Genomic DNA, 23249 nt, shown 5'->3' with positions numbered 1-23249 from the left:
GAAGTTTTGTGTTTGGGAGAGAAAAATGAATGCTGCTCCCACCCTCGATTAGCTAGCTACCCCCAGCTGATAAGCACGGATGAAAGAAGGAGATACCAAAACAGAACTTATGTAACTGTACCCAAAGGATTTATGGGCGCAATCATGTCGGAGTTCCCGGAGCAAACTGTTTCCATTCCCAACACAGGCTACGGTCCTGGGAAGTAAACGACCATGAGCTGGACCCACCACAAGATAAATAAAGTTAACTGAGGTGCCGAGCGGGCAGCCGTGGACTGGAAGTCACCCAGCAAGAGGCTGGCACAATCACAGCAGGCTCCCACCTCGGGTCCCCCTCCCCCAAACACCCACCCATCTCCGGCTGGGACCGAGCCTCTCAGGAGAAGAGGAGGCCCCGGGCCAGCACGGGCCACGGCCCAGCCTCTGCCGCCAGCTGTACCCCTGACGGAGTGACTCGTAGCCAGGGCCAGTCTGCACAGGAAAGCTTCTGTCCAGGCCTTTTACATGGTTTTTTAAAACTCTTCTGTGAGGTCGGGCAGGTTTCTGCGATGGGGTTTAACACACCGTCTGTGTCCTTTTTATGGACAAACATGAGCACACTGTTCTGTGTTCCAGAGCACACAGACCTCACGCTCTTGCTTCAGACCAAAACTTAGACTGAATTATTAACAGCGAGCATTTCCGCAAACACAGGCGCTGACAGCTCTGCTCCTCGGCTGGGTCCCTGCCCTTCCTGAAGTCCTCCCCACAGGAATCAAGGCAACCCTGGGATCTGGAAGACCACCCGCTAGCCAGAAGCCCTGCTCGACCCCCACTCCCAGACGCTTCTGCTCCCCTCCAAGCACCTCCCTTCCCCACGGCATGGAGAAGGAGGCAACATAATTGAAAACAATTAGCAAATATAATTGGCAAATACAATTAGCCTTGAGGCAAGACAAGCAGACCCTCCTCAGCTCCAAACACCCAGCCAAGCCCCCACCCGGGGCTGTCGCTGCTGGAGCTCATGAAGGCCAGACTTCTCCCGTCCAGAAGTGCTGGTGGCGGAGAAAGTGACTGGCGGGAGACGATTCCTGGCCATTGAGGTGGAGGTGTGTCCTCCTCCACATCACCTCGGTGGGCAGGGAGGCAGTGGCTGCCAGCAGCACACATGGGGCAGCCACAGGGGCCCACCAGACAGGCCACTGGGTCAAGTTCCAGAGGAAGGAGGGGCTCACTGGGCAGCTGAGGGGGTGGGCAGCAGTAAGGGTTTTTGGAAGAGAAGGGTGGACTCCACAGGGTCAGGGGAGCTGACCACTCAAGTCTAGCCCCCAACATCATTATGGAAAAGGGGGCGTGTGCATCCAGGATACTGGAGCCAGAGGTCAAGGTCAGAAAGGCATCAAGGCCCAGAATCAGAAAGGCAAACGGCCACAGGAAGCCAGCCATCAGCCAAGAATAAACAGGACAGATCTGCAATAATCTCCTTTCAAAGTCAACACGAAAGCATCCGTGGGACCACCTCGCTCACTGGGGCCAGCCCACACAGACAGACAGACAGACAGACACACACACACACACACACACACACACACTGGGACCAGCCCACAAGACACATGTGTACACGCACACACACGCACCCACCCCTCAGCAGCCACAGTAGTCGGTTCTTGGTCTGTATCGCCCGCCTCCCCCCATCCATCCCCAGCCTCCTTGCTACAGACACTCACACGTGCTCACAGTCACAGAACATCACCCACACAGCTACTGTGCCTTTCTGATCTCTGGAACAACTGGTGACAGCTGCGGGTTGAAACAGGCACAAAGGAAGAAAAGCAGGAAATCACTGTGTTTCTCCAACAGGGTTAGGGGAAGAGCGGAAGGAGCTGAAGATAGGCTGGGGTGGCAGGTGGGTCATCCTACACTGCAAGGGCAACCTCCGGCAGCTCTCCCAAGCTCACAGGGACCCACACGGGGTCAGAATTTTCTCAGGAACCATGTGAGGCAGATTTAATGTGGTTGCAGAATAATAATACCCTACATGTGAACAGGACTATACTTTTCAAAGAGCTCTTCCATCCGTTATCAGCTCCTAGAGTAACACTGGACAGCAGACACGCTCATCTCCTTGGCCAAATGACCACTCACCCCCATGGGGCCCAACGACCTTTCCTCCAAAATAATCTTTAATGGCCAAGCATATGTAATAGTTGCGTGAGCGTGCTTGTTTGTGTGTGAATGCGTGCAGAGGCTTTATGTAGCAGAGTGAGATACAGTCAAACAAAAATGAGGTTGCCATGGCAACAGGCTCCGGCATCATTGCAACCTATTAACACAAGTGAGGAATGTGTTTGGCAGATGCTCGAGTGTTATTTATGGTATGGGTGTAGCAGAGGGACTTCTAACAGGCAAAGAAGGAGAAAAAAACAACCCAGTGACGTGCCTACTGTACCCCGCCAAGGAGACAACAGTGAGACAAGAGCACAGAAGGAGAGGATGAGAGGCTGAAAATGGGGAGTAAGAGGTGAGGAAGCTGAACAAGCAAGCAACGGAGAGGAGAGGTGGGCAGAGAGCAGCAGGGGACTGGAGGGCGAGGAAGAGAAAGGAAGTGAACGAGAAAGAGCACAGAGGGAGGGGGACGGGTCCCAGGGGACCAGCAAGAACAAGACACGTAGGGAAAGCAGAAATACCATCCCCCAAAAAGGGCTGCCCCTCCTTGCCTCTCGGTTCCATTCTCTCTTGAGTAAAAACCCTCAGGAGGCACCGGCTAAGATATCTAATGTTTCTCCTCCCAACTGGAGCAAACAGCAGAGCCCCCAAATATAAGAGGAACTAGGGAAGAATAAAAATACCGAGGTCAGATACTGAAGTCGAGGACCTGGGCCGTGAGAGGGAGGGGACCAGCCTCATAGGAGGAGATAGGAAACTGTGTTGGCATGTCTTCACGAGGGCTTACATGTGCTCGAGGCACATGGCAGGGACTTCCCAAAGCCCCAACCTCAGGGACCATGCCCTGCCACCCCATTTCCCTGGACGCGTGTCCTCACCAAAGAAAAGAACGAGGCATAACCCAAGCTGTCCTCAAACACCTGCTGCTCCGGGGTAACCTGAGGCAGAGGCTGGACTCTGCCACTAAGATTTCCCCACCATCCAGCAGGGTTCGCTCAAGAAATACAAATTTTGTATCAGACTTAATCAGAAAGGCAAATCAAATACAAACAAAAAAAGATACAGTTTTCTCTGAAGCCAAATAGAAAGAATGTTTGCATTCCCTTGGCATGGACCATTCCTAACAAGCTCTGCTGTACTGAACCGAGCAGAATGTGAGAAGTTAAGTGTAAATCCATCCAAAAGCCTGCAGCCAAGAGAATGAGCGTCTAAAGACCACAGTGGGTAACAGAAGCAAGGGGTGGGAGCGGTAGAGGTGGGGAGAGGAGGGAGCGGGATTTGCCTGAGGAACTAGAAGGGGAGTCAGTCAGACACTGTTGCTGCGATGGCCAAGATGGAGTTGGAGCACCCCAGCTTCCTGGGATCCAATTCCAATTGCCTGAAATCATACATCCAGGATTGCCTAGGGCTGTAACTAGACTCTGAGACCCAAGTCCGGTTTCGAAAATGCCCTGAATGATCCTAGAAGTATCTGCTGCACCGTGCAGATGACATGCCCTTCCCTCTGCAGAAAAGCGACACCCACCCAAGCCACCTGCCTCCCACCCAAGCCAGGATCAACCCCCAAAGATACAACACTCATGTGACAGCTTGGGTCCTCAGGTCCAAAGAGTTGGAGCCTTTATAATAACAGTAGTTAACTTTTTTTAAAACCACCACCTCTTAGTAGGTTTCTCTCTCAAGTTCAAAGCTGATCGCTAAAGATTTTTTCTTTCTGATTCCAGATCAGAAAAACTTTAGCTTAGCATCAACAACCCCACCTACTCCTCTCCTTGGAACCCAACCAAATTGGCAAGCAGTTATTAAATCCCTACTAAGTACCCTGCACTGTGCTAGACAAGGGAGAGAGGGAGGAGGAGGAAAAACACCAACACATAACTCAGGATTCCTGCATCCAAGGGGCTTCCACTGGATGGGGAGCAAAGCCAGTGATCACTGGGGAACAAGTACGCGCTCCTCTCAGTGTCTCTGACTCCATTGTTAACCATACAGAAGAGGGAGAGCCCAGTAGGGCTGGAATAGAAGGAGAGGGCTCCTTGCAGGAGGTGAGGCTTGAGACAGAGGGAGGGGGCATACGTAATCCCCCCGTTCTCTAGAAGAGGAGCCCAGGAGGCTGCAGGTCCCCTTCTTCCCAGTCATACAGCACCTTAGAGGGGCAGCTAGAACCCAGCGCCCTGAAGCTGATACAGGTGCTATGCCCTCTGGGAGAGTACCATACCCAGGAAGTCAGGGGGCACAGGAGAGCCCCTCAAGAAAGACACAGTAGTCACAGGATAAGTCTGAAGAAAGGCATTAGAAGAAGGGAGGAGGAGGAAGGCAATGACAACGGAACATGGTTAAGACATTCTATTAGAGTAGGCAGATGCCTGGAGAGGGGTGCAGCAGGGTCCACCGTCAAGACAAGCCTAAAGCAAGGGCCCACTGGACTCTCTCATGGTCAAGCTGCCTGCAAATATGCAGACTCGACAGGGGTCAATGGATGAGGGCCACGGAGCCACAGACAAGGGGACTGCTAAAGGGAGAGGGGTGCAAGTCAGAGGGCTGGTCTCACCCCATGGTCGGGATGGCAAGCACACCCCTCTCCCAGAAGCCTTCAGTGGAGTCCCCAGTTAACCAGGCAGTTTAATTTCCTCCTGAGCCCACCGTTCTAGGCTGGCCCAACCAGTCCCAGCAAAGACAAACCTGACCCCCACCCACAAGCAAGAACCAGAAGCAGCCATGTGAAGGGGTCACCACGTCCCACACCAGCTTTCTGCTCAGGCCAGGAGGGGGACTGCCACCACACATGTCTCAGAGACTCCTTCCCCTCTTTGCTGAGGGAGCTTATTGGCTTGGGGCACTTTTGTAAACGACAAACTTGTCAGTCCTCTGTCAAGTTCAGGGATATCTCCAGCTCCCAAACCCCAGCCTCAGACAACTAGCAGGGTTATCATTTCTCTTCCTTAAGACTGGGCAGGGGGTGCCCAGGGTCTCCCCTCCCCAACCCTCTATCCAGGACTCAGTTAACAAACCAGCAGTGGCTCCCAGGAGGGAGAGACTGCTACAGGGTCCAGCCACTTTTGTCAAGGGCCTTTAATATATAGGGACAGAAGCAGAGGAAGTGAAGGGGACCTCTCCATAGAATTTTCTCCTCCAATCCTCATTCCTCATTTTCATCCACACAAAAATGGCTACGGCTTAATGTGTTTTCTACGGGTCCAAGAACATTACATATAATACGAAGGCACTTTTTTTGTAAATGAAGATGTTGGGGCCCAGAGGGGGTTAAGAGGCTGGAAGATACCACACAGTTGACACAGCCATGTGTCTCTCACTCTTTATGCCACTTTAAAGGGGAGGGTGGGATGCCTCTCTCTGGAGTCAGGCCGAGGCCTGCCCGCCCCACAATCCAGTCCCTGCGGCCAGGTGGGCCCCTACCTGCTTGAGCAGGAACTGGTCCTGGGCGTTGGTGCGCAGGGCAATGGCCAGATGCAGGGCAGACAGGAGCACCCCGCTTAGTACCGCGGCCCGCATGCGCACAGGCAGCAGCGTGTAGATGGTGTAGATGAAGAACACGGTCCACCAGATGCCCTCGGAGGCGCTGCGCGGCTGGGGCATCAGCAGGCCCACCACCTGGACGGCCAGCACCACGGCGATGAGCGCGTAGCAGGCCAGGCCCATGTGGTCCTGGTGGAAGGCGGCGCGGTTGCAGAGCACCGCCATGACCAGGATCACGCCCACGGCGGCCGCCAGCACGGCCAGGTAGGGCAGCTGGAGCGGGGGCCGCGCCGCGTGGAAGGCCAACATGACGAGGCACACGAGCACCAGCACGGCCATGAGCATGGTGAGGCTGCTCTGGTTCAGACGGAAAAAGTAGCGCTGGTACAGCCGCTCCAGCTTGTCCGACGGGAACTTCTTGGAGCGGAATATCTGCAGCAGCGCCAGGCAGCAGGCGCCCAGCGACAGCACCGGGCCGGGACCCGCGTCCGAGCCCGCCGAGCTGCCGCCATCCCCGGAGCCCTCATCGCCCTCGACGGCGCCGGCCTCCAGCTCGTCGGCCGCGCGGCCCTTGCCCCGCCGCTCCTCCAGGCCCAGCTCCACCGAGCGGGGGCGCACCTCCCTCCCGCCCGCTGCGGCCGCCGCGGCCGCCGAGCCGCCGCCGCCGCCCGCAGGGGGCGCCCGGGTGCTGCCCCCGCCGGCCGCGCCCCGCCGCTGCCGGCGGCTGCCGCGACCGCAGTCGTCGCCGCCGCGCTCCTGCCAGGCTGACTTGGAGCGGAAGCTGAAGCCGAAGCCCCCGACCAGGGGGTCGTCGCCACTCAGCGGAGGATCGTCATCGTCGTCGCTGCGCCAGCGGCTGGCCAGGCGCTGCTGCTGTTGCGGGGTCACCGCCCCCCCGGGTTTCTTGGTGGAGCTGCGGGCCGAACCCCCGGGGGCGTGGGGGTAGCCATTGGCGCGGGAATCGGCCTCCCCCCACGCGGAGCGGTGTTCCGGGCCTCCCCGGGACGCCGGCGCCGCCGCTGTCTGCGCCGCGTAGCCCGGGGGGCTCACGCTTTTGGAGCTGGACATCCCCTCCTCGGCCTCGTCGTCTTCTTCCTCCTCCCCCGGGGGCCGGGCCGGGGGTCTCCAAGGGGAGGGCGGACGGCCGAGCAGGGGGACTAGGCTGGGGTCACACGTCGGGGGCGGCCCGGGGCCCTGCGCAGCAGCGGGGCATCTTGGCACCCCCGTCCTGAGCGGAGAAGAAGGGCAGCGGGAGGGCGAGTGGGGAGGCAGGCAGAGCCCCGAGGTGAGTAGTGGCTGAGAATCCGCGTCTGGAGTCCTAGGTCCGAGATGGAGTTGGCTCCGAGCTGGGGCAGCGGGGACTGCTCGAGCTGCTGTGCCGCGCGCAGACGGACGTCCGGACTCCTGGCTCGCGTCGAGCTCGACAAGGACCGGAGTTGCGGACGAGGCGGGACGGAGAGGTGTCCTTGCAGGCGGCGCCTCCCCGGGGCTGGCAATGCCCGGGCGCGGCGCTCGTAGATTCTGCCTAAGCGGAGCCCAGCGGCACACGCGGCTCGGCGGCGGCTAGGGCGGCTCGGCGGGTGTCCCGGCGTGGAGACCAAGCGGGTGCCCTTTCCTCGCGACGGACTGGGAGCGACTGGGAGGTGCGGGCGCCAGCCAGCATTATTTTCTTACGAGGGGTGGGGAGGTGGGATGGGGGGGGTGGAGAGGACGGGGGAGGGGGCGGCGGGCGGAGCAACAGCTCCGGAGTCCTGGGGGGAGGGTCCTGGAGCCCAGGGGGGCCGTCGCCCGCATCCCCCACCTCCCGCGGCGAGAGTGGGAGCGTGGCCCCCGCGAAAGCCGAGCCGAGCCTTCAGCGCGTCCGCGCAGGGGGCGGGGGCGAGGACCGGCTCCTGCTGCGCGGCCCTTCCCCTCTCACCTCCCCCTTCCCCCAAAACGGAGCGGGGCTGGCCCGGACCCGCCGACCCAGGAGGGCTGTCGCGCCGGCTCTGCAAGCCCCAGGCTCCTCGCCGCCGGCAGCGGGCCCAGCGCGGCCGGGCGCAGAAGGACTAGGCGGAGGGCGGAATCCGGCGCAGCGCCGCCGCCGTTCTGCCCCAACGCAGGCGGGCTTCTCCCGGGGAGCACGGCATCCAGAGATCGAGGGCCGGGGCTCAGATGCAGCCGGCCAAGAGGGGCCCTCCCAAGAGCCGCTGCGCCCCGGGGGCGCTCCGGGGAGGCCCGCGGGAGCCGGGCTCAGGGCGCGCCATGCACGCCTCGGGCCCTGCGCCGCTCCGGCCGCTCGCGCCGCTCCTCCCTTCTCGCCCGCTTGCAGCCGCCGCTGCCGGAGCGCCCTCCGCATCCCCTCCTCCCGCCGCCTCCCCGCCCCCCACGCCGCTCCGGCCTCGGCTCACTGCCCCGCGCGGCCGCCTCCGCCCCCGGCCGGGCCGCGGCCCCCGCCTCGGCGCCCAGCCGGCATCCTCAGGCCCGGCCCCGGGAGGCGCCCGGGGGCCGCGGGGGCCCCAGCTCCCCTTCCTCACCCAAAATTCTCGCTGCGCCCCCTCCCTCCCTGGCGCCTGGAGCCGCGTCCAGCCCGCCGTCCCCTCGCTGGACCTGGGTGGCGTGCGGCCCTCCCCCGCCCCCTGCTTGGGTTCAAACGCCCCTAGTCCTAGCTCCCCTCTTTTGTATCCCCCTTTAATCCCCCTCCCCCCATTCATCCCAACTTCAGCCCCCGCGCTGCGCCCCCCTTCTCTGGCCGAGCTCGATTGGCCGTTTTTTGAGCTGTCAGACTTGAGTCCAGCGCTCTTATTGGGCGATTCTCTGGCCCGGCGGCCGTGCCAAAGGAGGGCGCACAGGGCGGGGGGCGCCCAGGCAGCGACTGCCGCAGGGAGCCGGAGACCAGAGTCCCTGGAGGGGCCGGAGGGGCCCGAAAGGCAGGGCCGGAAATGGACGGGGGAGATGGAGAGACTGAGGATCGCTGAGGCGCATGAAGACAGGGACGGAAAAGATGGAGATGCAGTGGGTGAGGCCGATGCAGCCAGGGCGGGGCGGACAGGAACGCTTTGGTGGGTAGTTACCAAGAAAGAGCCCCACAGACAGCACTAGGAACACCTGGCGTTTACGAAGAGCTCTTTGCCCGGTCGTACTTTTTTAAAATCTCATTTGATTGCCCTCAGTAACCCTAGGATGTGACAGAGGACAGGGCCTGTGTGATTATTCCCAGTTATAGATGCGGAAACTGAGACTCCGAGAGCTTGCTCAACTTGCCATGGGTCACACAGGTCTCCTAACTTGCAACGGACAGATCTTTCGTCAGTGCCAGGCTGCCTCCCCTACCTAGCAAGGTGTTAGCGGGGTGGATGCGCACCAGAGCAAGGCGGAGCCCCCGCTGGAGTGGGGCAGAGAATGACCGGATACTCCTGTACGGCAACAGCAACAGAAGCAGGAGTGGAAAGAAGGACTTTACTGTAGGTCGATACCCAATTCCCCTTGCCCCTAAGCTGTCCTGCTGGAAGTTCTGACAGTCTACTCACTGAGAGGGCAGGGGAACCACGCCTTTACCCAGGGGAGGGAGAAACAACCTTCACTTCTCTGTCTTCGTCTTCCAGCTCTCTGCAGAGCTTCTGACAAGGAGCCCAGAGGTCTGAGTGAGCTTTCCTTTCTCTCTCTCTGCTGGCCATCTCTTTGCACATTGGAAGATAAACCTTGCCAGAGTTACAAATTGGGAGGAGAAAAATTCCAAGCGATCTGAATAAACTAACCCTTGAGTAATCCAACCTTTGAGTAATCCATGATTAGCTAAGTCATAAAAAGCACCATGAATGTAGTCAGCCGACATCCACAGAGCGCCCGTTATATGCAAAGACTGTGCTAAGTGCTACAAGGAGAGAGAATCAGACTCTGACTACAGCCCGGGAGGGGCAGGAGCCAGCCCCCAACTCCACAGTTCAGGGTTCAACAGACATCCTAACAGTGTCTAAGGCGTTCAGAGAGAAGAGGCACTAATTCCCACTGTGGGGGCCCAAAAAGACTCTGGAGGTCAAGTCTGGGGCTAGCAGGAAGGATGAGTAAGAAGAAAGGGAGGATGGACTAATATTTGTTAAACAACTACTGTATGTCTATAAATATTTTACTGTCGTATAACCATTTGAGGAAGATGTTATTTTCCCCACTATAAAGATGATAAAACTAAGACTTAGAGAAGCAGAAAGTTTGCCCAAGGCTCACAGTTTATAGCGGAATGGACCTTAAATTCACGTGTTCCTGTACTCCACCATGCGGCTATGCAACAAATATGACATGGGAGGGACACCCAGGACAGGCAACTGCATAAACAGAGGCCAGATGACCAGAGGTCAAGGTAACTGAGTTCCATCCTTGATTCTTCTCATTCCCTGAGCTCTTCCTAGGTTGTTCCTTTTAATTTTATTCAAATTTTTAAAATAACTGTTATAACAAAAGCCATGTATGGTTAAAGGTAGAAAAGCTAAAAAAAGATAAGAAAACATTCATAATCATACCACCTAGAAAGAACCATTAACATCTTTTTTTTTCCTTCAACAAAAAACAGGACTGTTACTCCACAAATAGTTTTAGAATCTGCTTTTTTATGCTTAGCAAAAGTTGTGGGTGTTTTTTCATGTCAATAAGCATTCATCTACAATATCCATTTTATTGTCTGCACAGAATTCCATTGCATGGATACAGCATAATTTATTTAACCAGTCCCCTATTGTTGGACATTTTTCACTGTTGTAGCTATTTGTAAAAAGTTTCCACTCTTTTACTGTTATAAACAATGAGCATTTTTGTAAATAAATCTTCACACACATCTTTAATTACATCCTTAGGAGAAATTCCTACAAGGAGAATCACTGGGTCAAAGGATAAACACATTTTTTTTCCTAAGGTATTTCTGAAGTCTGTATCTTCAGCCCCTGCCTCCCTTCCCAGTTCCAAGCCTCCCCCTGTCCACTGGAGAGCTCGCCATGGATGCTCCTTGGTACCCACCAGCATCCCAGATTCAATTGTTTTTTTAAACTAAGGTCCCAACAAGAGCTTGCTCCCCCTGTTTTCTCACCGCTGGTGGAATTGCCATCTCCCACGCTCCCTCCTCCCCTCCTACCGCACTTCCCAGGGTCCTCCTCACCCTAGTCTCTTCACATCTTTCTTCCACAGACTCTGGCTACTACCTTTACCCAGATCCTCCCCACTCCTTGCCTGGACTATTACCAACTCTCCCTCCTTGCCCTCCAATCTGTCCTCCACATTGTTCCCATTTGATCATGCGTGTCACACCCTCTACTAAAAACTGCCCACAAAACAGACTCTTCCTACTTGCCAGCTTTCACTGTCCACCACTTCTCCACGTCTTCGGGGAGCCCTGAACCGCTCTTGACGCCTCTGCAGAGATGACCCGGACTCACCCCCTGCACAAATCAAATTTACAGCACCTCCGTGAAGCCCTCTCTAATGCCCCTCCCGTCTGCCACCTCTCCCCCAGGCTGTTAGGCACGCCCTCCTCCTCAGCTCCCAGCACACCTGGCTTTTATCTCTGTTATAGCACTTGTCACATTCTATTATCTTCACTTGTTTTCAGAACTATCTCCACAGAGAGCTGAACTCCTTGAGGACAGAGCTGGTATCTTACTCATTCTTGTGCCCAATGCTTAGCCTGGTACCTGGCACAAAGGGTGCCCAGTAGTTGTTTGTTGGATAAAGAAATGGTTACATCTGAGGACTAGAGAGCTGAATGGAGTCTGGGGCAGGAGGGGGTGGGGGTGCGACTGGTAGCAGTGGATGAAGATGGAAAGGTGGATTGGGCTCTTGAACACTGAGAGGGGGAGGGTGGGCTACAATTTAAAGACAGTGCAAAGCCCCCGAATTTGAGGACAGGAGTGTCCTGGTCCATTATGTTTGAGGAAGCAAACTCTGGCAATGATGTATCTAGGTTGGAAAAGCAAGATCCAAGAGCGTAGGGGACCAGTCAGGAAGCTATTGTGGAGCAGATGTAGATGAAGCCTGAAAGTGACATAGTGATGGGAATGGTTCCATTGGCTGGAGGACACCTGCGGAGGCTGACAAGGAAACTCAGGAGTCCACCTCTATGTACAGGAAGAGTCCTCAAGGTCAGAAGAAAACCAAGGAAAGGTAGGAGTCACAGGAGCAAAAGGCAGAGGTTTTGAAGACCAACTGGAGGATGCACAGCTGGCTGTTGCCGTCACATAGGGGCTGACCCAAGGACCGCCTCTGGCCTCTCTCAAATGAGTGTTTGGTTTGCAGAGCTGAAGTGACTACACACCTCAGGGCACAGCAGGCCCTTTGGGAGGCCTGTGGACACCCCACTGCCCCCTCCAGCCATCTCCCCCCACCCCGCCCGGTGTCTCAGTTACCCTTCAGCTTCATTCTTCACTCCCTCAGACTTCTTTTTAGAAGAATATTTGGATTTTGGAAATTAGAATATTAATGTTTTAGAATATTCAGAAATATGTATAGAAGTGAGTATCAATAATAGTACCCTACCTAAAAATACCTTCCCCCTCACTGCTTAAACTTCCACTATTAGATAGTCATGCTTTGGGATGACAATAATTCCCTAAAAATGAATATAGAGACCTAGTGACAGAAAGTAGATTAGTGGTTGCCCAGGCCTGGGGAGGGGGACAAATGGGGAATGATGGCTAGTGGGTACAAGATTTCTTTTTGGGGTCTTGAAAATATTCTAAAATTAGATTATGGTGATGATTGCACAACTCAATAAATACACCAAAAACCATTGAACTGCATGCACTGTTTGACACAACTGGATGAACTTTATGGTGTGTAAATTATATCTCAATAAAATGGTTGAAAAAAATGAATGCAGATACCCCTGGGGGACTGAAGGGTTTATGCCAGGAAGTCAGTGGTTAGCAAGTCGGTGTGAATGAGTTTAATCAGCAGGCTGCCCCCATTGATGCACTAATGCCCAGCTAAGGGTGGGGGGTGCTAAGGGAATGGATGCATGCAGTTTAGGTGTAGGGATGAGTTAGGAAGGAGAGAGAGCACTCGGGACCACTAAGCATGTCCTGAAGCAAATGGAACCAGAAGAGGGCATGGGTGCAGGGGAGCAGGAAGGAAGAGGGCAGAAATGAAATCCAGTTAGGAATCGGGGGTCAAAAATTAACTGTGCCCATTGGACAGCTTTGCCCAGGAGAGCCCTGCCCTGTAATGACTTCTTCCAAGGAGTTAAGGAACTCTAAGAACCGTAGGCTCTCTCGAGGGCGAAATGAGTCAAAGATCCTCCCGTTCCCAAAATTAGGTAGAAATTACTCCCCAAAGTGTGTCAACCTCCCTGGTTGTTTGCATTTTGAGAGCAAGCCCCATGGATGATTTACCTTTCCCAGGAAGAACTAACACTAACTCGTTATCATCCCCAAGTCAAAGAGTAGCTAGCAGGATGGAGCATTGGGTGTCTTGAGGGCAGGTCATCCATGGAGGCTTGGGGGCCAGTGTCTTAGCAATGGCACAAACGGCTGAGGTCCCTGGGAGCCAGCCTCCACTCTAGCCCGTCCCCACCAGGAGCTCTGAGGAGGAACCACAGATATCAGCCCTCTTACTCTTGACCTTTGGCTTCCTTGGCAGGGAAATCGAGGATGAGAAGAAGTTTGCAATGGGCCATAGAGAACCAGGCCCTAGATTTTTCCAGACCCTACACTCACCTCCAAACCTCTGGGCCTCAGGGAGCAGAAAATAGTCAAAGAGCTCAGGTTGGAGCTGAGGTGGCAATGGCTGATAATAGCTCGATCTGCCACTCTCCCAGGTGTTGACATTTGCATTTTAATGGAGGCGGTTAATGCCTTCAGCTAAGGGAGTGACTAATCTGTTCTTTCACTTGCTCCTGGAGGTAGGTGGGAGACCCTTTATGGCCCAGGGCCTTTTAGTGCCCTCTAGTCGCAACACAAGATCACGCCTGAGCTGTAGCTGCCAAACCTTTGGACTCTAATGCCCACACTCCATGCTTTATCTTTGTACTGTTCTTGATTTTGCTTTTTTTTCTTACACTTTCTCCTGAATCCTTTTTTTTCCTAAAGGTCTGAGAACATCCCCATGAGTCATTTATTCTTTCAACACACATAAACTGATTATCCATCTCAAGCAGAAAACCGTGCTGGACACAGTTGAGTGAGGGGAGCCCAAGAGGTATGCCAGCAAGATGCCACCCCCAAGAAGTCAGAGGTGAAGAAATTGCATCTGGAGAGCGGCACAGCGTCAGCAGATTTGGGCCACACAGCTATGCCGAGTGTTTCTTAAACACTCCAAACAAGAGACTGTTCATTAATAGGAGAAAAATATTCCTACAGACTGGAGGAAGCAAGAAAGGCTCCTGGGAGGGATGAAAAGGGTCCTTAAGTATGCATAGGAGTTGGATATTCAAAGACTGGATGGAGTTCTGAGGATTTAAAACATTCCTGTAGTCACCAAAGACCACATGTTGTATGATCCTATCTAAATGAAATATCCCAAAGAGGCAAATCTATAGAAACACAATAGATCAGTGGTTGCCTAGAGCTGGGGGCAGGGTGGAGGGGTTGGGGGTGGGGGAACGACTAACTGCTAATGAGACAATGGGGTGGTGAAAACTGTTCCGAGACTGTGGTGATGGGTCCACAGCTTTGTAAATACACTAAAAGCCATTGAATTACACACTTTAATGGACAAACTTTATGGAATGTAAATTATATCTCAAGAAATCTGTTAAAAATGGGAAGAAAAGTGGGGTCCAAAAAGACCATTCCCATAATAACCATACTTCACAATTAGAGAAGGAATATCCTAGTTTTAAGTTCCTGGTCTTTTCCTGCATAAAGGCCCAATTTTAAGGTAAAAAAAATTCAAGGACCCCAACGACGTGTATATGTACCTTTAGTTAAGAAAATACATAATGGTAAAAGTTATTATAAATTTAGTAATTGATTTAAATGAGTTAATACTTGATTAAACCCAATAGCATCTACACATGTTAGAAACATGGTTCTGTATTTGTAGGGGAGCATGTTTATTATGCCTACAGACAGGGCTTAGTGGCCCTTTTACAAGTTCTTGGTCTTTTGGTGTCCTCAGCCCACAGGTTTAGAATCCTAGTCCATTGACTACCAAGGTGTGCTTGGTTCGGCTTCTCTGTCAGGTGTATGCTAATGGGTGGGGACCCATTAGCAGAAAATGTGATAACAATCTCTGTCCCATGATGTTTCTGTCTCTTCAGCTGCTCAGCCAAAATGGCTCCCTTTCTCCTCCCAAACCGGTGGGCTTTGTTGAAAGCACATCCAGCCCAGAAGACAGCCAGAGCAATGCTGGTTGGCAGACACTCTGCTCTGGCAAATGTAATTAAAGGCAACAGCAAGTAAGTGCCTATTAATTTTTCATTAGAAAAGTCAAAGGTAACCTTCCTGGAAGGCAGCATCATTGAACTTTGGTTTTGGTAGTTAAAGCCAGGCTTTCCCCCACCATGTATACACCCCCTTCCACGAGTGAGTGTACACACACACACATATGCACACAGTCAGTCCACAACCTCTTTATTGAGCATAGGAGAGAAAGAGTCAGAGACCAGCACCCCTATACTCTTTAGAGGTCATTTTTTCCCATCCCCTGTCTCAAATCACCCCAGTGGCTATCTGCACGTGTAACTGATTATGTATATGGACCTTATACAATATGCCGATGTCTCCCAAAATGGTATTTAATATCATTTTTATAGTTTTAACCTTATTTTAGATGTTCTTGGGGAGATTACTATTCAAACCTCTCCATGATGAATGCTTTTGAAAAGAAAACACAGTGCCTACTCCCTAATGTGTTTGTTTTGTATGCCAGGGGCCATGTTGTGAGGTAAGAAGAGGGGAGTGGGGGGCTCTGGAACCATCTGGCCCTAACAGCTGTCTCCCTCTTGGTAGTCAGGGCTGATTCAACTGATATTGCCCATCACTTCGCTCATCTCTTTCCTTTCCTCCTTGTGCATCCTTACTAAGTTGCCCCACCTGATGAGAAGACAGTCTTTTCACTCAACATTGAGAAGGATCAAGGAGAAGAGTACTAAGCTTGGAGTCAGAATACCCAGAGGTTCTACACCAGCTCTCCCACTTTCTAGCTGTGGGATGTCCAACAAGTCCCTTCACCTCTCTGAACTGCAGTCCCCAGCAAGGATAACAATGCTGTCCTACAGCGGCCCTTGATGACTTGTTATGAGGATCAGGCCAATGATGTGAAAGTCCTTTTCAAATTATTCACGCTTATGTAAAACAAGAGTTTTTGTTTGTTTGTTTGTTTAAAGATTGGCACCTGCGCTAACATCTGTTGCCACTCTTTTTTTTCTTCTTCTTCTCCCCGAAGTCCCCCAGTACATCGCTGTATATTCTAGTCGCAGCTCCTTCTAGTTGTGGCATGTGGGACGCCACCTTAGCATGGCTTGATGAGCGGTGCCATGCCCACGCCCAGGATCCGAACCGGTGAAACCCTGGGCTGTCGAAGTGGAGCGCGTGAACTTAACCACTCAGCCGCGGGGCCGGCCCGGGAGTCATTCTCAATAATAGCGAATTAATAAATTTGTTCTTACTAAATCCAGATGTTCCTTTAAGAGGTCAGCATGGAATGAGGCACATCTCTGGGTCTCAGGCTCTTGCATACATTTACAGATGACTGTGATAAATATTTTTATGTCTGTGCTGCGTGGGGACCAGCTCCTCTACTAGCCTGGGATATCTGTTCTTTCGTCTCTGCTATGTTCAAAGCAGGGCCCCCAGGGCCATGCAGATGAGGTCTCTGTTCTCAAAGACATTCCCTCTTTCACTGTTCTGACAGACTGCAGCCTGTCTGCCATGCAGACGGGAGAGCTGCGCCCTCCTGCAGGCGTGGGTGGTGATTAAAATGGCCTGTGAGGAGCTTGAGTGGTGCTGAGTGTTGTTTCTCCTCTCAGTGCCACTCTGTTTGGCCTTGGAGTGGTCTTGCTCAGTCTCTGTGTCACTGGTTTTCAATCTGTGATTGGGGATGGCAAGCCAAACCTTGTTAGAGATCGTGCTGGGGCTGGCTGACCTTCCCCAAGCCAGGATAATCTCTCTCCCTGGCAACAGGCAGGGGCAGCAAGGGACAGTGACAGATTGTGAAATCCTGGGCCTGGGCTTTCTAGAATTACTTAAAAAGAGAAAATAGTCACAATACCTTGCATTTGTATAGTGCTTTTTAAAAAAAAGAAAGCCGTCTTTAAAATTCTTCAAGGAGAAGGCAGCTTTAGAATTGTCTGGCAGAGAGGATACCAGGTGGGTAAGAAATGTATTGTCTTATTCTTAGCCACTCAATAACACTGAGAGTGTTAGGAGAAATCTTTTTTTCTCCCCACAGATGGTGATGCAGGGGAAGAGAGATGTGGAGTGACTTGATCAATATCACACAGCATTAGGGGCAGAATTTGACCTAAACTTCTTGACTTTTTTTTGTCAGCCCAAAGCAGGCAGAGGAGATGAAAATGAATGACCTAACATTTTGCTTCGTCCACCTGAGATTCTGGCGTGTAGACAGCTCTTCCTGAGTCAGATGTTGTACTTGGTCCTCTGGGGCGTACAGAAATATGCCCCTACTTATAGGTTGGAAAGCAATGAGGAAGAGTAGGGGTGAGGTGTGAGAAAAATTGGCATCCTCTTGCAAGGTACCTACCTGAGGTGAGGTCACTCAGCCTCTTTAAGCAAGGCAGGACCAGACTCAACAGACAGGGCTAGGTGGGGCTGCTTCAGTTGCCTAGGGAGTCTCAGTATGGTTTGGGGATTTAAAGGAAGGGCCTGCAAACTCCGGCCAGTGGGCCAAATGTGGGCACTCTCTGGTTTTTGTAAATAAAGTTTTATTGAAACACAGCCACACTCATTTATTTATTTTCTCAGCCTTCTTTTGCTCTACATGACGGAGTTGAATAGTTAATGACTGTGATCGTGTGGCTGACAAGGCCTAAAATCTTTACTATCTGATCCTTTTAGAAAAAGTTTGCTTATCCCTCCCTCACACCATACACACAAAAAGTTAACTCAAAATTTATCATAGATCTAAATGCTAAAATCTAAAACTATAAAAAGAGCACACAGAAGAAAATCTTTGTGACCTTGGGTTACAAAGATTTCTTTAATGTAACCCCATAAGTATAATTCATTATTTTTCAAATTATTGAAAAAAATTTTGATAAATTGGACTTTGTTGAAATTAAGAACTCTTCAAAAGACATTGGTAAATGAATGAAAAGACATGCCACAGACTAGGAGAATTATTTGCAGATTACATATCTGATAAAGGATTTGTATGCAGCATCTATAAAGAACTCTAAACTCAATAATGAGAAAACAACCCAATAAAAATGGGCAAAAAATTTGAACAGACTCTTCACTAAAAATTGGTGAAAATATATAGATTACACATAAGGATATGAAAAGATGCTCAACATCATTAGTCATCAGGGCAAAGCAAATTAAAATCACACTGAGATCCCACTATACACCTATCAAAATGGCTAAAATTAGAGTGACCACACCAAGTGTTGGACAGGATATGGAGCAACTAGAACTCTCACACATTGCTGGTGGGAATGTAAAATGGTACAACCACTGAGAAACAGCTTGGCAGTTTCTTAAAAAGTTAAGCATACAGCATACACATACCACATAATCCATCAATTTCAGTCCTGGATATTTACCCAAGAAAAATAAAAGCATATAAACATGTCCACACAGAGACCTATCCACTAATATTCATAGCAGCGTTATTCATAACTAGAAGTGACCCAAATATCCATCAACAAGTGAACAGATAAACAAATTCTGGTATATTCATGCAATGGAATACTACTCAACAATAAAAAGGGATGAACTATTGATACATTTGACAGCATGAATAAACCTCAAAATGATTCTAATAATTACCCTGAGTGGAAGAAGCCAGACCAAGGAGAGTACATACTGTGTGCTTCCATTTATTAAAAATTCTAGAAAATGAAAACTAATCTACAGTGAGAGAAAGTAGGTCAGTGGTTGCCTGGGAATGGCAGGGGGGCAAGGCAGAGTGGGAGGAATTGATTGCAAAGGGCTCAAGGAAACTTGGGGGGGTAATGGGTTTTCATTATCTTGATTGTGGTGATGGTTTCACAGGGGTGTGTGTGTGCGCCTGTATATATATACACATATATATGTCAAAACATCAAATTATATACTTTAAATACGTGCAGTTTATGTCTGCATATATTTAAAGAGGAAGAAAAGAAAACCCTGAGGTCATTTCTTTCCTTAAGCTCTCCATGTAGTTTGAAGCAGCCATTCCGCAGATTTATGTTCCTTGTTCTCCCCACAATGGTTTATCTCAGCAGCCACTCTGCCCTCCAAAGCTGTGTCTTTATCACAGCTGACCACAGGTGAGAACTGTGTGCCACTGTATGTTGTGGACTACCAGAATAGTATCTCCTAGAGTCAATAGGATCATTGTTGCTTTCGAATCCAACTAGGTCAGATATCCAATCTCAGATTCTCATTTCCCTGAGAGTCTGTTGCTTGCCACCATCCTGCTATCAATCACTCCATTGATGAGGGTTAATTACAGAGAAGAAAATCCACTTTAACTAGTTAAAGTTGAAGCAGAAAGGAATATATTAAAAGACGCCGGAGACAAATTCAAGGAGGAAGGTCTCTGCCATTTCTCCACAGGGGGATTACCTCAGTGTGTGGGGAATGATCTGACCGTAGAATAATCAAATCTGTCTTACAAAAGAAATTTTTGATGGTGTTTTCCCCCTAACGTCATAATTTCCCAAACCCTCTTCTTGTGAAACTGCTCATAAAACTCAACTTAGAACCAGGAATAAATGGCTTATTCCAGGGATAATTCCCCAGGGAGGAGAAGGACAAGGTGAACCTGGGATGCTTCATTGGGCTAGAAAGCAAAGACGCCCTCAGAGATTAATGGGAAGGTGTCAAAAGCACACAGGACACTGCACATCTGTTAAACAGCTGACAAAACAACAAAAACCTGACAAGGTCCCAAGAAGTGATTCCAGGCCCATTCCAGGATGGCTCAGGGACTCAGCGTCTGCAGTGCAGTAAGACACCTACCCGGAGAGGAGCTGGATGTGGATCAAAGATACAGCATCAGCATCCTTGGGAAATCTTTGAAGAAGCCACCAGGAAAGTGTCCTGGCAGAAATCCGGAGCACTGGGTTCCAGCCTGGCTCTGCTGCTAACCTGCCTTGTGCTTGCCCACGGGCAGCTCTTTTCCTCTTCTGATCCTCCGAGTCCTTGTGTATGGAACAAGCAGGGAGGGGTGGTCCCTAAGTGTTTTCAAACTGAGTTTCCTGGAACCCTAGGACTCCTTGGATTGCCGTAGGATGCTGCAAGGGCTGGAGGAGCCAGGCTTGTCCCCCTGGAACCATCCTGCTTTTGTCTATTTTATGTTTGGCAGATATTACTCACAGCTGGCAAACTCAGGAAGTACAGAAAATATCAATTCTTCTGTTTTCTAAATTAATTTCTGACTCCCAGGACTGTGGACTGAGTCCCAGAAGCTGGATGAAATATTCACCCCAAATATTCTTGGAGCTCTCCTCTCAGGCAGTGCCTCACTTCTGGGACACAAGTGTCCACTAACAAGCCGTATGTCTGTCCAGTGGTCCCTGTGGGTCCAGCTGTCTCTGCTGATTCCGTGCCACTCCTGGGACATGGGTGCCTTTTGGAAGCTGACCAATGTCCCCTCTTTCTCTTCCTTATCCCACAGACTCTTCTCTCTAGCCTACCCTCCATCCCGGGAAAACTCTTCCTAGCCTGGGGGGAATTTCCTTTCGTGTTTCTTTAAGGGATTCATTCAGTCTATGCCGGTGAGTCCCTGTTATGGGTTGAATTGTGTCCCCCCCAAAAAGATATGCTGGAGTCCTAACCCCCAATACCTCAGAATGTGACCTTATTTGGAGATAGGGTCTTTATAGAGATAATCAAGTAAAAATGAGGTCATTTGAGTGGGCTCTAATCCAAGATGATTGGTGTCCTTACAAGAAGAGGAAATTTGGCACAGACATGCATAGAAAGAAGACGATATGAAGAGACAGAGAGAAGACGACCATCTACAAGCCAAGGAGAGAGGCCTGGAACAAAGAGTTCCCTCCCAGTGCTCAGAAAGAACCAGCACTGCTGACACCTTGATCTCAGACTTCCAGCCCCCAGAGCGGTGAGAAAATAAATTTCTGTTGTGTAAACTACCCAGTCCATGGTATTTTGTTTGCAGCCCTGGCAAATGCATGCAGACTCCTTCCCAGTCTCTAAACTCCCTTGCAAACCCTTTACGTTCTCCTAGGTATTGGTAGCTCTCCCAAGATCTGCTTGAATGGGAGAAAGGAACTGGGAAAAAACATAAGGAAATATTTCATAATTTCATTCAGCTACACATACATGAGGTTTTATCTGAGCAGAGAGTCGGAGGCTAAAAACCGCTTAAAAATCAGTGGGCTGGTAAGTTGATGATTGTTGTCATTGGGTCATGGGTCCATGGGGGTTTATGGTACTATTCTCTCTACTTTTTGTTTGTTTGAAAATTTCCATTATCAACTATTAAAAAGGGGGAAAAGAGAGAGAGAAAGAAAGCATCGCTTCATATCACTGGGCCAGAGGATGACTGAGGGGCTTCCATCTCGAGAGCTCCTTCAAGGTGTCATTCATCCCTCTCCTTGACCCTACCAGCCAGACTCAGCTGACAGCATCAAGAAAGAGCTACACCCCACCCCGTCCCCAACGGCTGCCATCGTCACCACGGCCCATGCCCAGCTTTTAGCCTGGATACCTCCTTCCCCAGCCAGGCTTCAGCACTGAGGCCTTTGCAGCCATGGAGCAGAGCAAGGCTGGCAGACAGGCCCTCCTGGATCCCAAATACCCAGCAAACCTCATCACCACCAGGGCTGCCTCTCCAGGTCCTCTTGGTTGGCTCCTCACTCCAGCTCCTCTCTTTCCTCTCAGGAGTTGTTTCTCTGAATCCTGTTATTACCATTTAAAATACCAAATAACTAACTAACCAAATATTACTAATGAGCACTCAAATTATTTTGGGAGACACAGCTACAACGGCTCTGGCCCGACACGCCTCCTTATCAAAAGCTCTTTTTGACCCTCAACTCCGGATCAGGGTGAAAGAACTCATGGAGACATTATTATTCGTGGCATTATAAATGAGTTCAGGATACTATCAGTACCAGAGGAATGTTACTCCTGGTACTATGGTTAAAATGTCGAACATATCAACTTTCTCACGTCCCATTTCAGGGGCCACTCTTTGTGTTTTCCCTTTCAATTCCTCTCCTAAACTCACTTCTTCCTTTAGAGCCCACAAGTGTTGAAATTTCCACTGGCAAATGAGAAAAGGAAAAAGGGCTTTTCGTGGGACTGAACATTTTATTTTAGGATTATATTCTTCCCATTTTCTGATCTTATAATATTTTCCTTCATGAAATGGTGGTATCAGTGTATCACAGTATATCAGTAAGGGTTTAATCGCAGGTGTAGCAATCACTCTAGCTTTTTTAAGCAGGAAAGAATTTAATACAGGGATTTAGGACTTTACAAAATCATTGGGAGGGCTGGTGGGGCAGACGTAGGTGGGGGTTTCTGGGAATGCCTCCCCAACAGGGTAGAACTAGCCTGCCAAGAGCTCTGCCATCTCTGCCATAATCAGGAACCCGGGGAGTCAGGAAGCCACCGGCCCCATCAGCCGGCTCCAGCACCACCTCATCTTGGCAGTGGTCCATGTGATCCTTCTTGGCAAAACGGATGCCCTGTGTCTGCCTGTTGACACCCACAAAACCAGAGCCTGGGCCTGAGATCTCTGCTACTGCCATCCCAGGAGAACCAAATGTCTTTATCCCCAAGCCGTCCAAAAGAATCAGCGGAAGCAGCAAAAACGCATGCTTGGCCACACTTCCACCTTCCCACTCTCATGCCAGCATGCCTGCCTGGCAGAGCGTGGGTCACGTGCAGACCTGGAGCTCTAAAGCCTGCTCCCATAGCGGATGGAGTTGCTTGAACCAGTCGGTAATACTTGTCACAGATGGTAGTTTGTCTCGTTTTAATTGGCAATTCTGTGGCTGAACCCCCACATTTTACTCCTTTGTGAAATCCAAAATCTCAAGGGAGGGAGTCAATTCTCTAGAGCAGCCCCATCAAGGACGGAAATCAGCTGACTTAGATTCATACCCAAATGTCCAATGAACACTCGAAAAGGTGCTTCTCCCCGCTAGTCATCAAGGGAATGCAAATTAAAAATCACCATTACACCACAATCAAAATCACCACTACACACCCACTAGAATGACTCAAATGAAAACAGTGACAATACCAAGTGTGCACAAGGAGATACAGAAAGGAGAGCTCTCGTTCACTGCTGGTGGGAGTGTATGTTAGTACAAACACTTTGGAAACTGGCAGCACCTACCAAAGCTGTAAGTAAGGATGACCCCTGACCCAGTAGTTCCATCCTAAATCCATCCAATAAACACATGAATGAGAATGTTCATGGCACCACTATTTTTAAGAGTCCCAAGCTGAGGACAACCCAAAGGCCATCAACAGTCAGATGAATAAATGACTTTTTAGGAGTATATCCACCCAACGGCA

General features: G+C 50.9%; 1 protein-coding gene and 1 non-coding gene across 3 annotated transcripts in view; one reads left to right on the top strand and one right to left on the bottom strand.

Annotated features, from left to right (window-relative positions):
* The window catches only part of ADCY5 (adenylate cyclase 5), a 150737-nt gene extending 143903 nt beyond the window's left edge, over window positions 1–6834 (bottom strand). For both annotated transcript variants that reach the window (XM_001917066.6, XM_070243700.1), the window contains exon 1: window positions 5563–6834. In XM_001917066.6, coding sequence (XP_001917101.3) covers window positions 5563–6690 — 1128 coding nt within the window. In that variant the 5' untranslated portion in view covers window positions 6691–6834. The remainder of the gene's footprint in view (window positions 1–5562) is intronic.
* Window positions 6835–7128: 294 nt separating this feature from the next.
* On the top strand, window positions 7129–17480 carry LOC106782012 (uncharacterized). The gene is made up of 4 exons (XR_011429226.1): window positions 7129–7265; window positions 13671–13815; window positions 14843–14980; window positions 15609–17480. It is a non-coding gene; the product is annotated as an uncharacterized protein (transcript).
* The last annotated feature ends 5769 nt before the right edge of the window (window positions 17481–23249 follow it).

This window comes from Equus caballus, chromosome 19 (genome assembly GCF_041296265.1).
Source record: "Equus caballus isolate H_3958 breed thoroughbred chromosome 19, TB-T2T, whole genome shotgun sequence".
In the NCBI taxonomy this organism is placed as follows: Eukaryota; Metazoa; Chordata; class Mammalia; order Perissodactyla; family Equidae; genus Equus; species Equus caballus.
The sequence above is the reverse complement of the archived record's forward strand: the minus strand, read 5'-3'. Positions and strand labels throughout refer to the sequence as shown.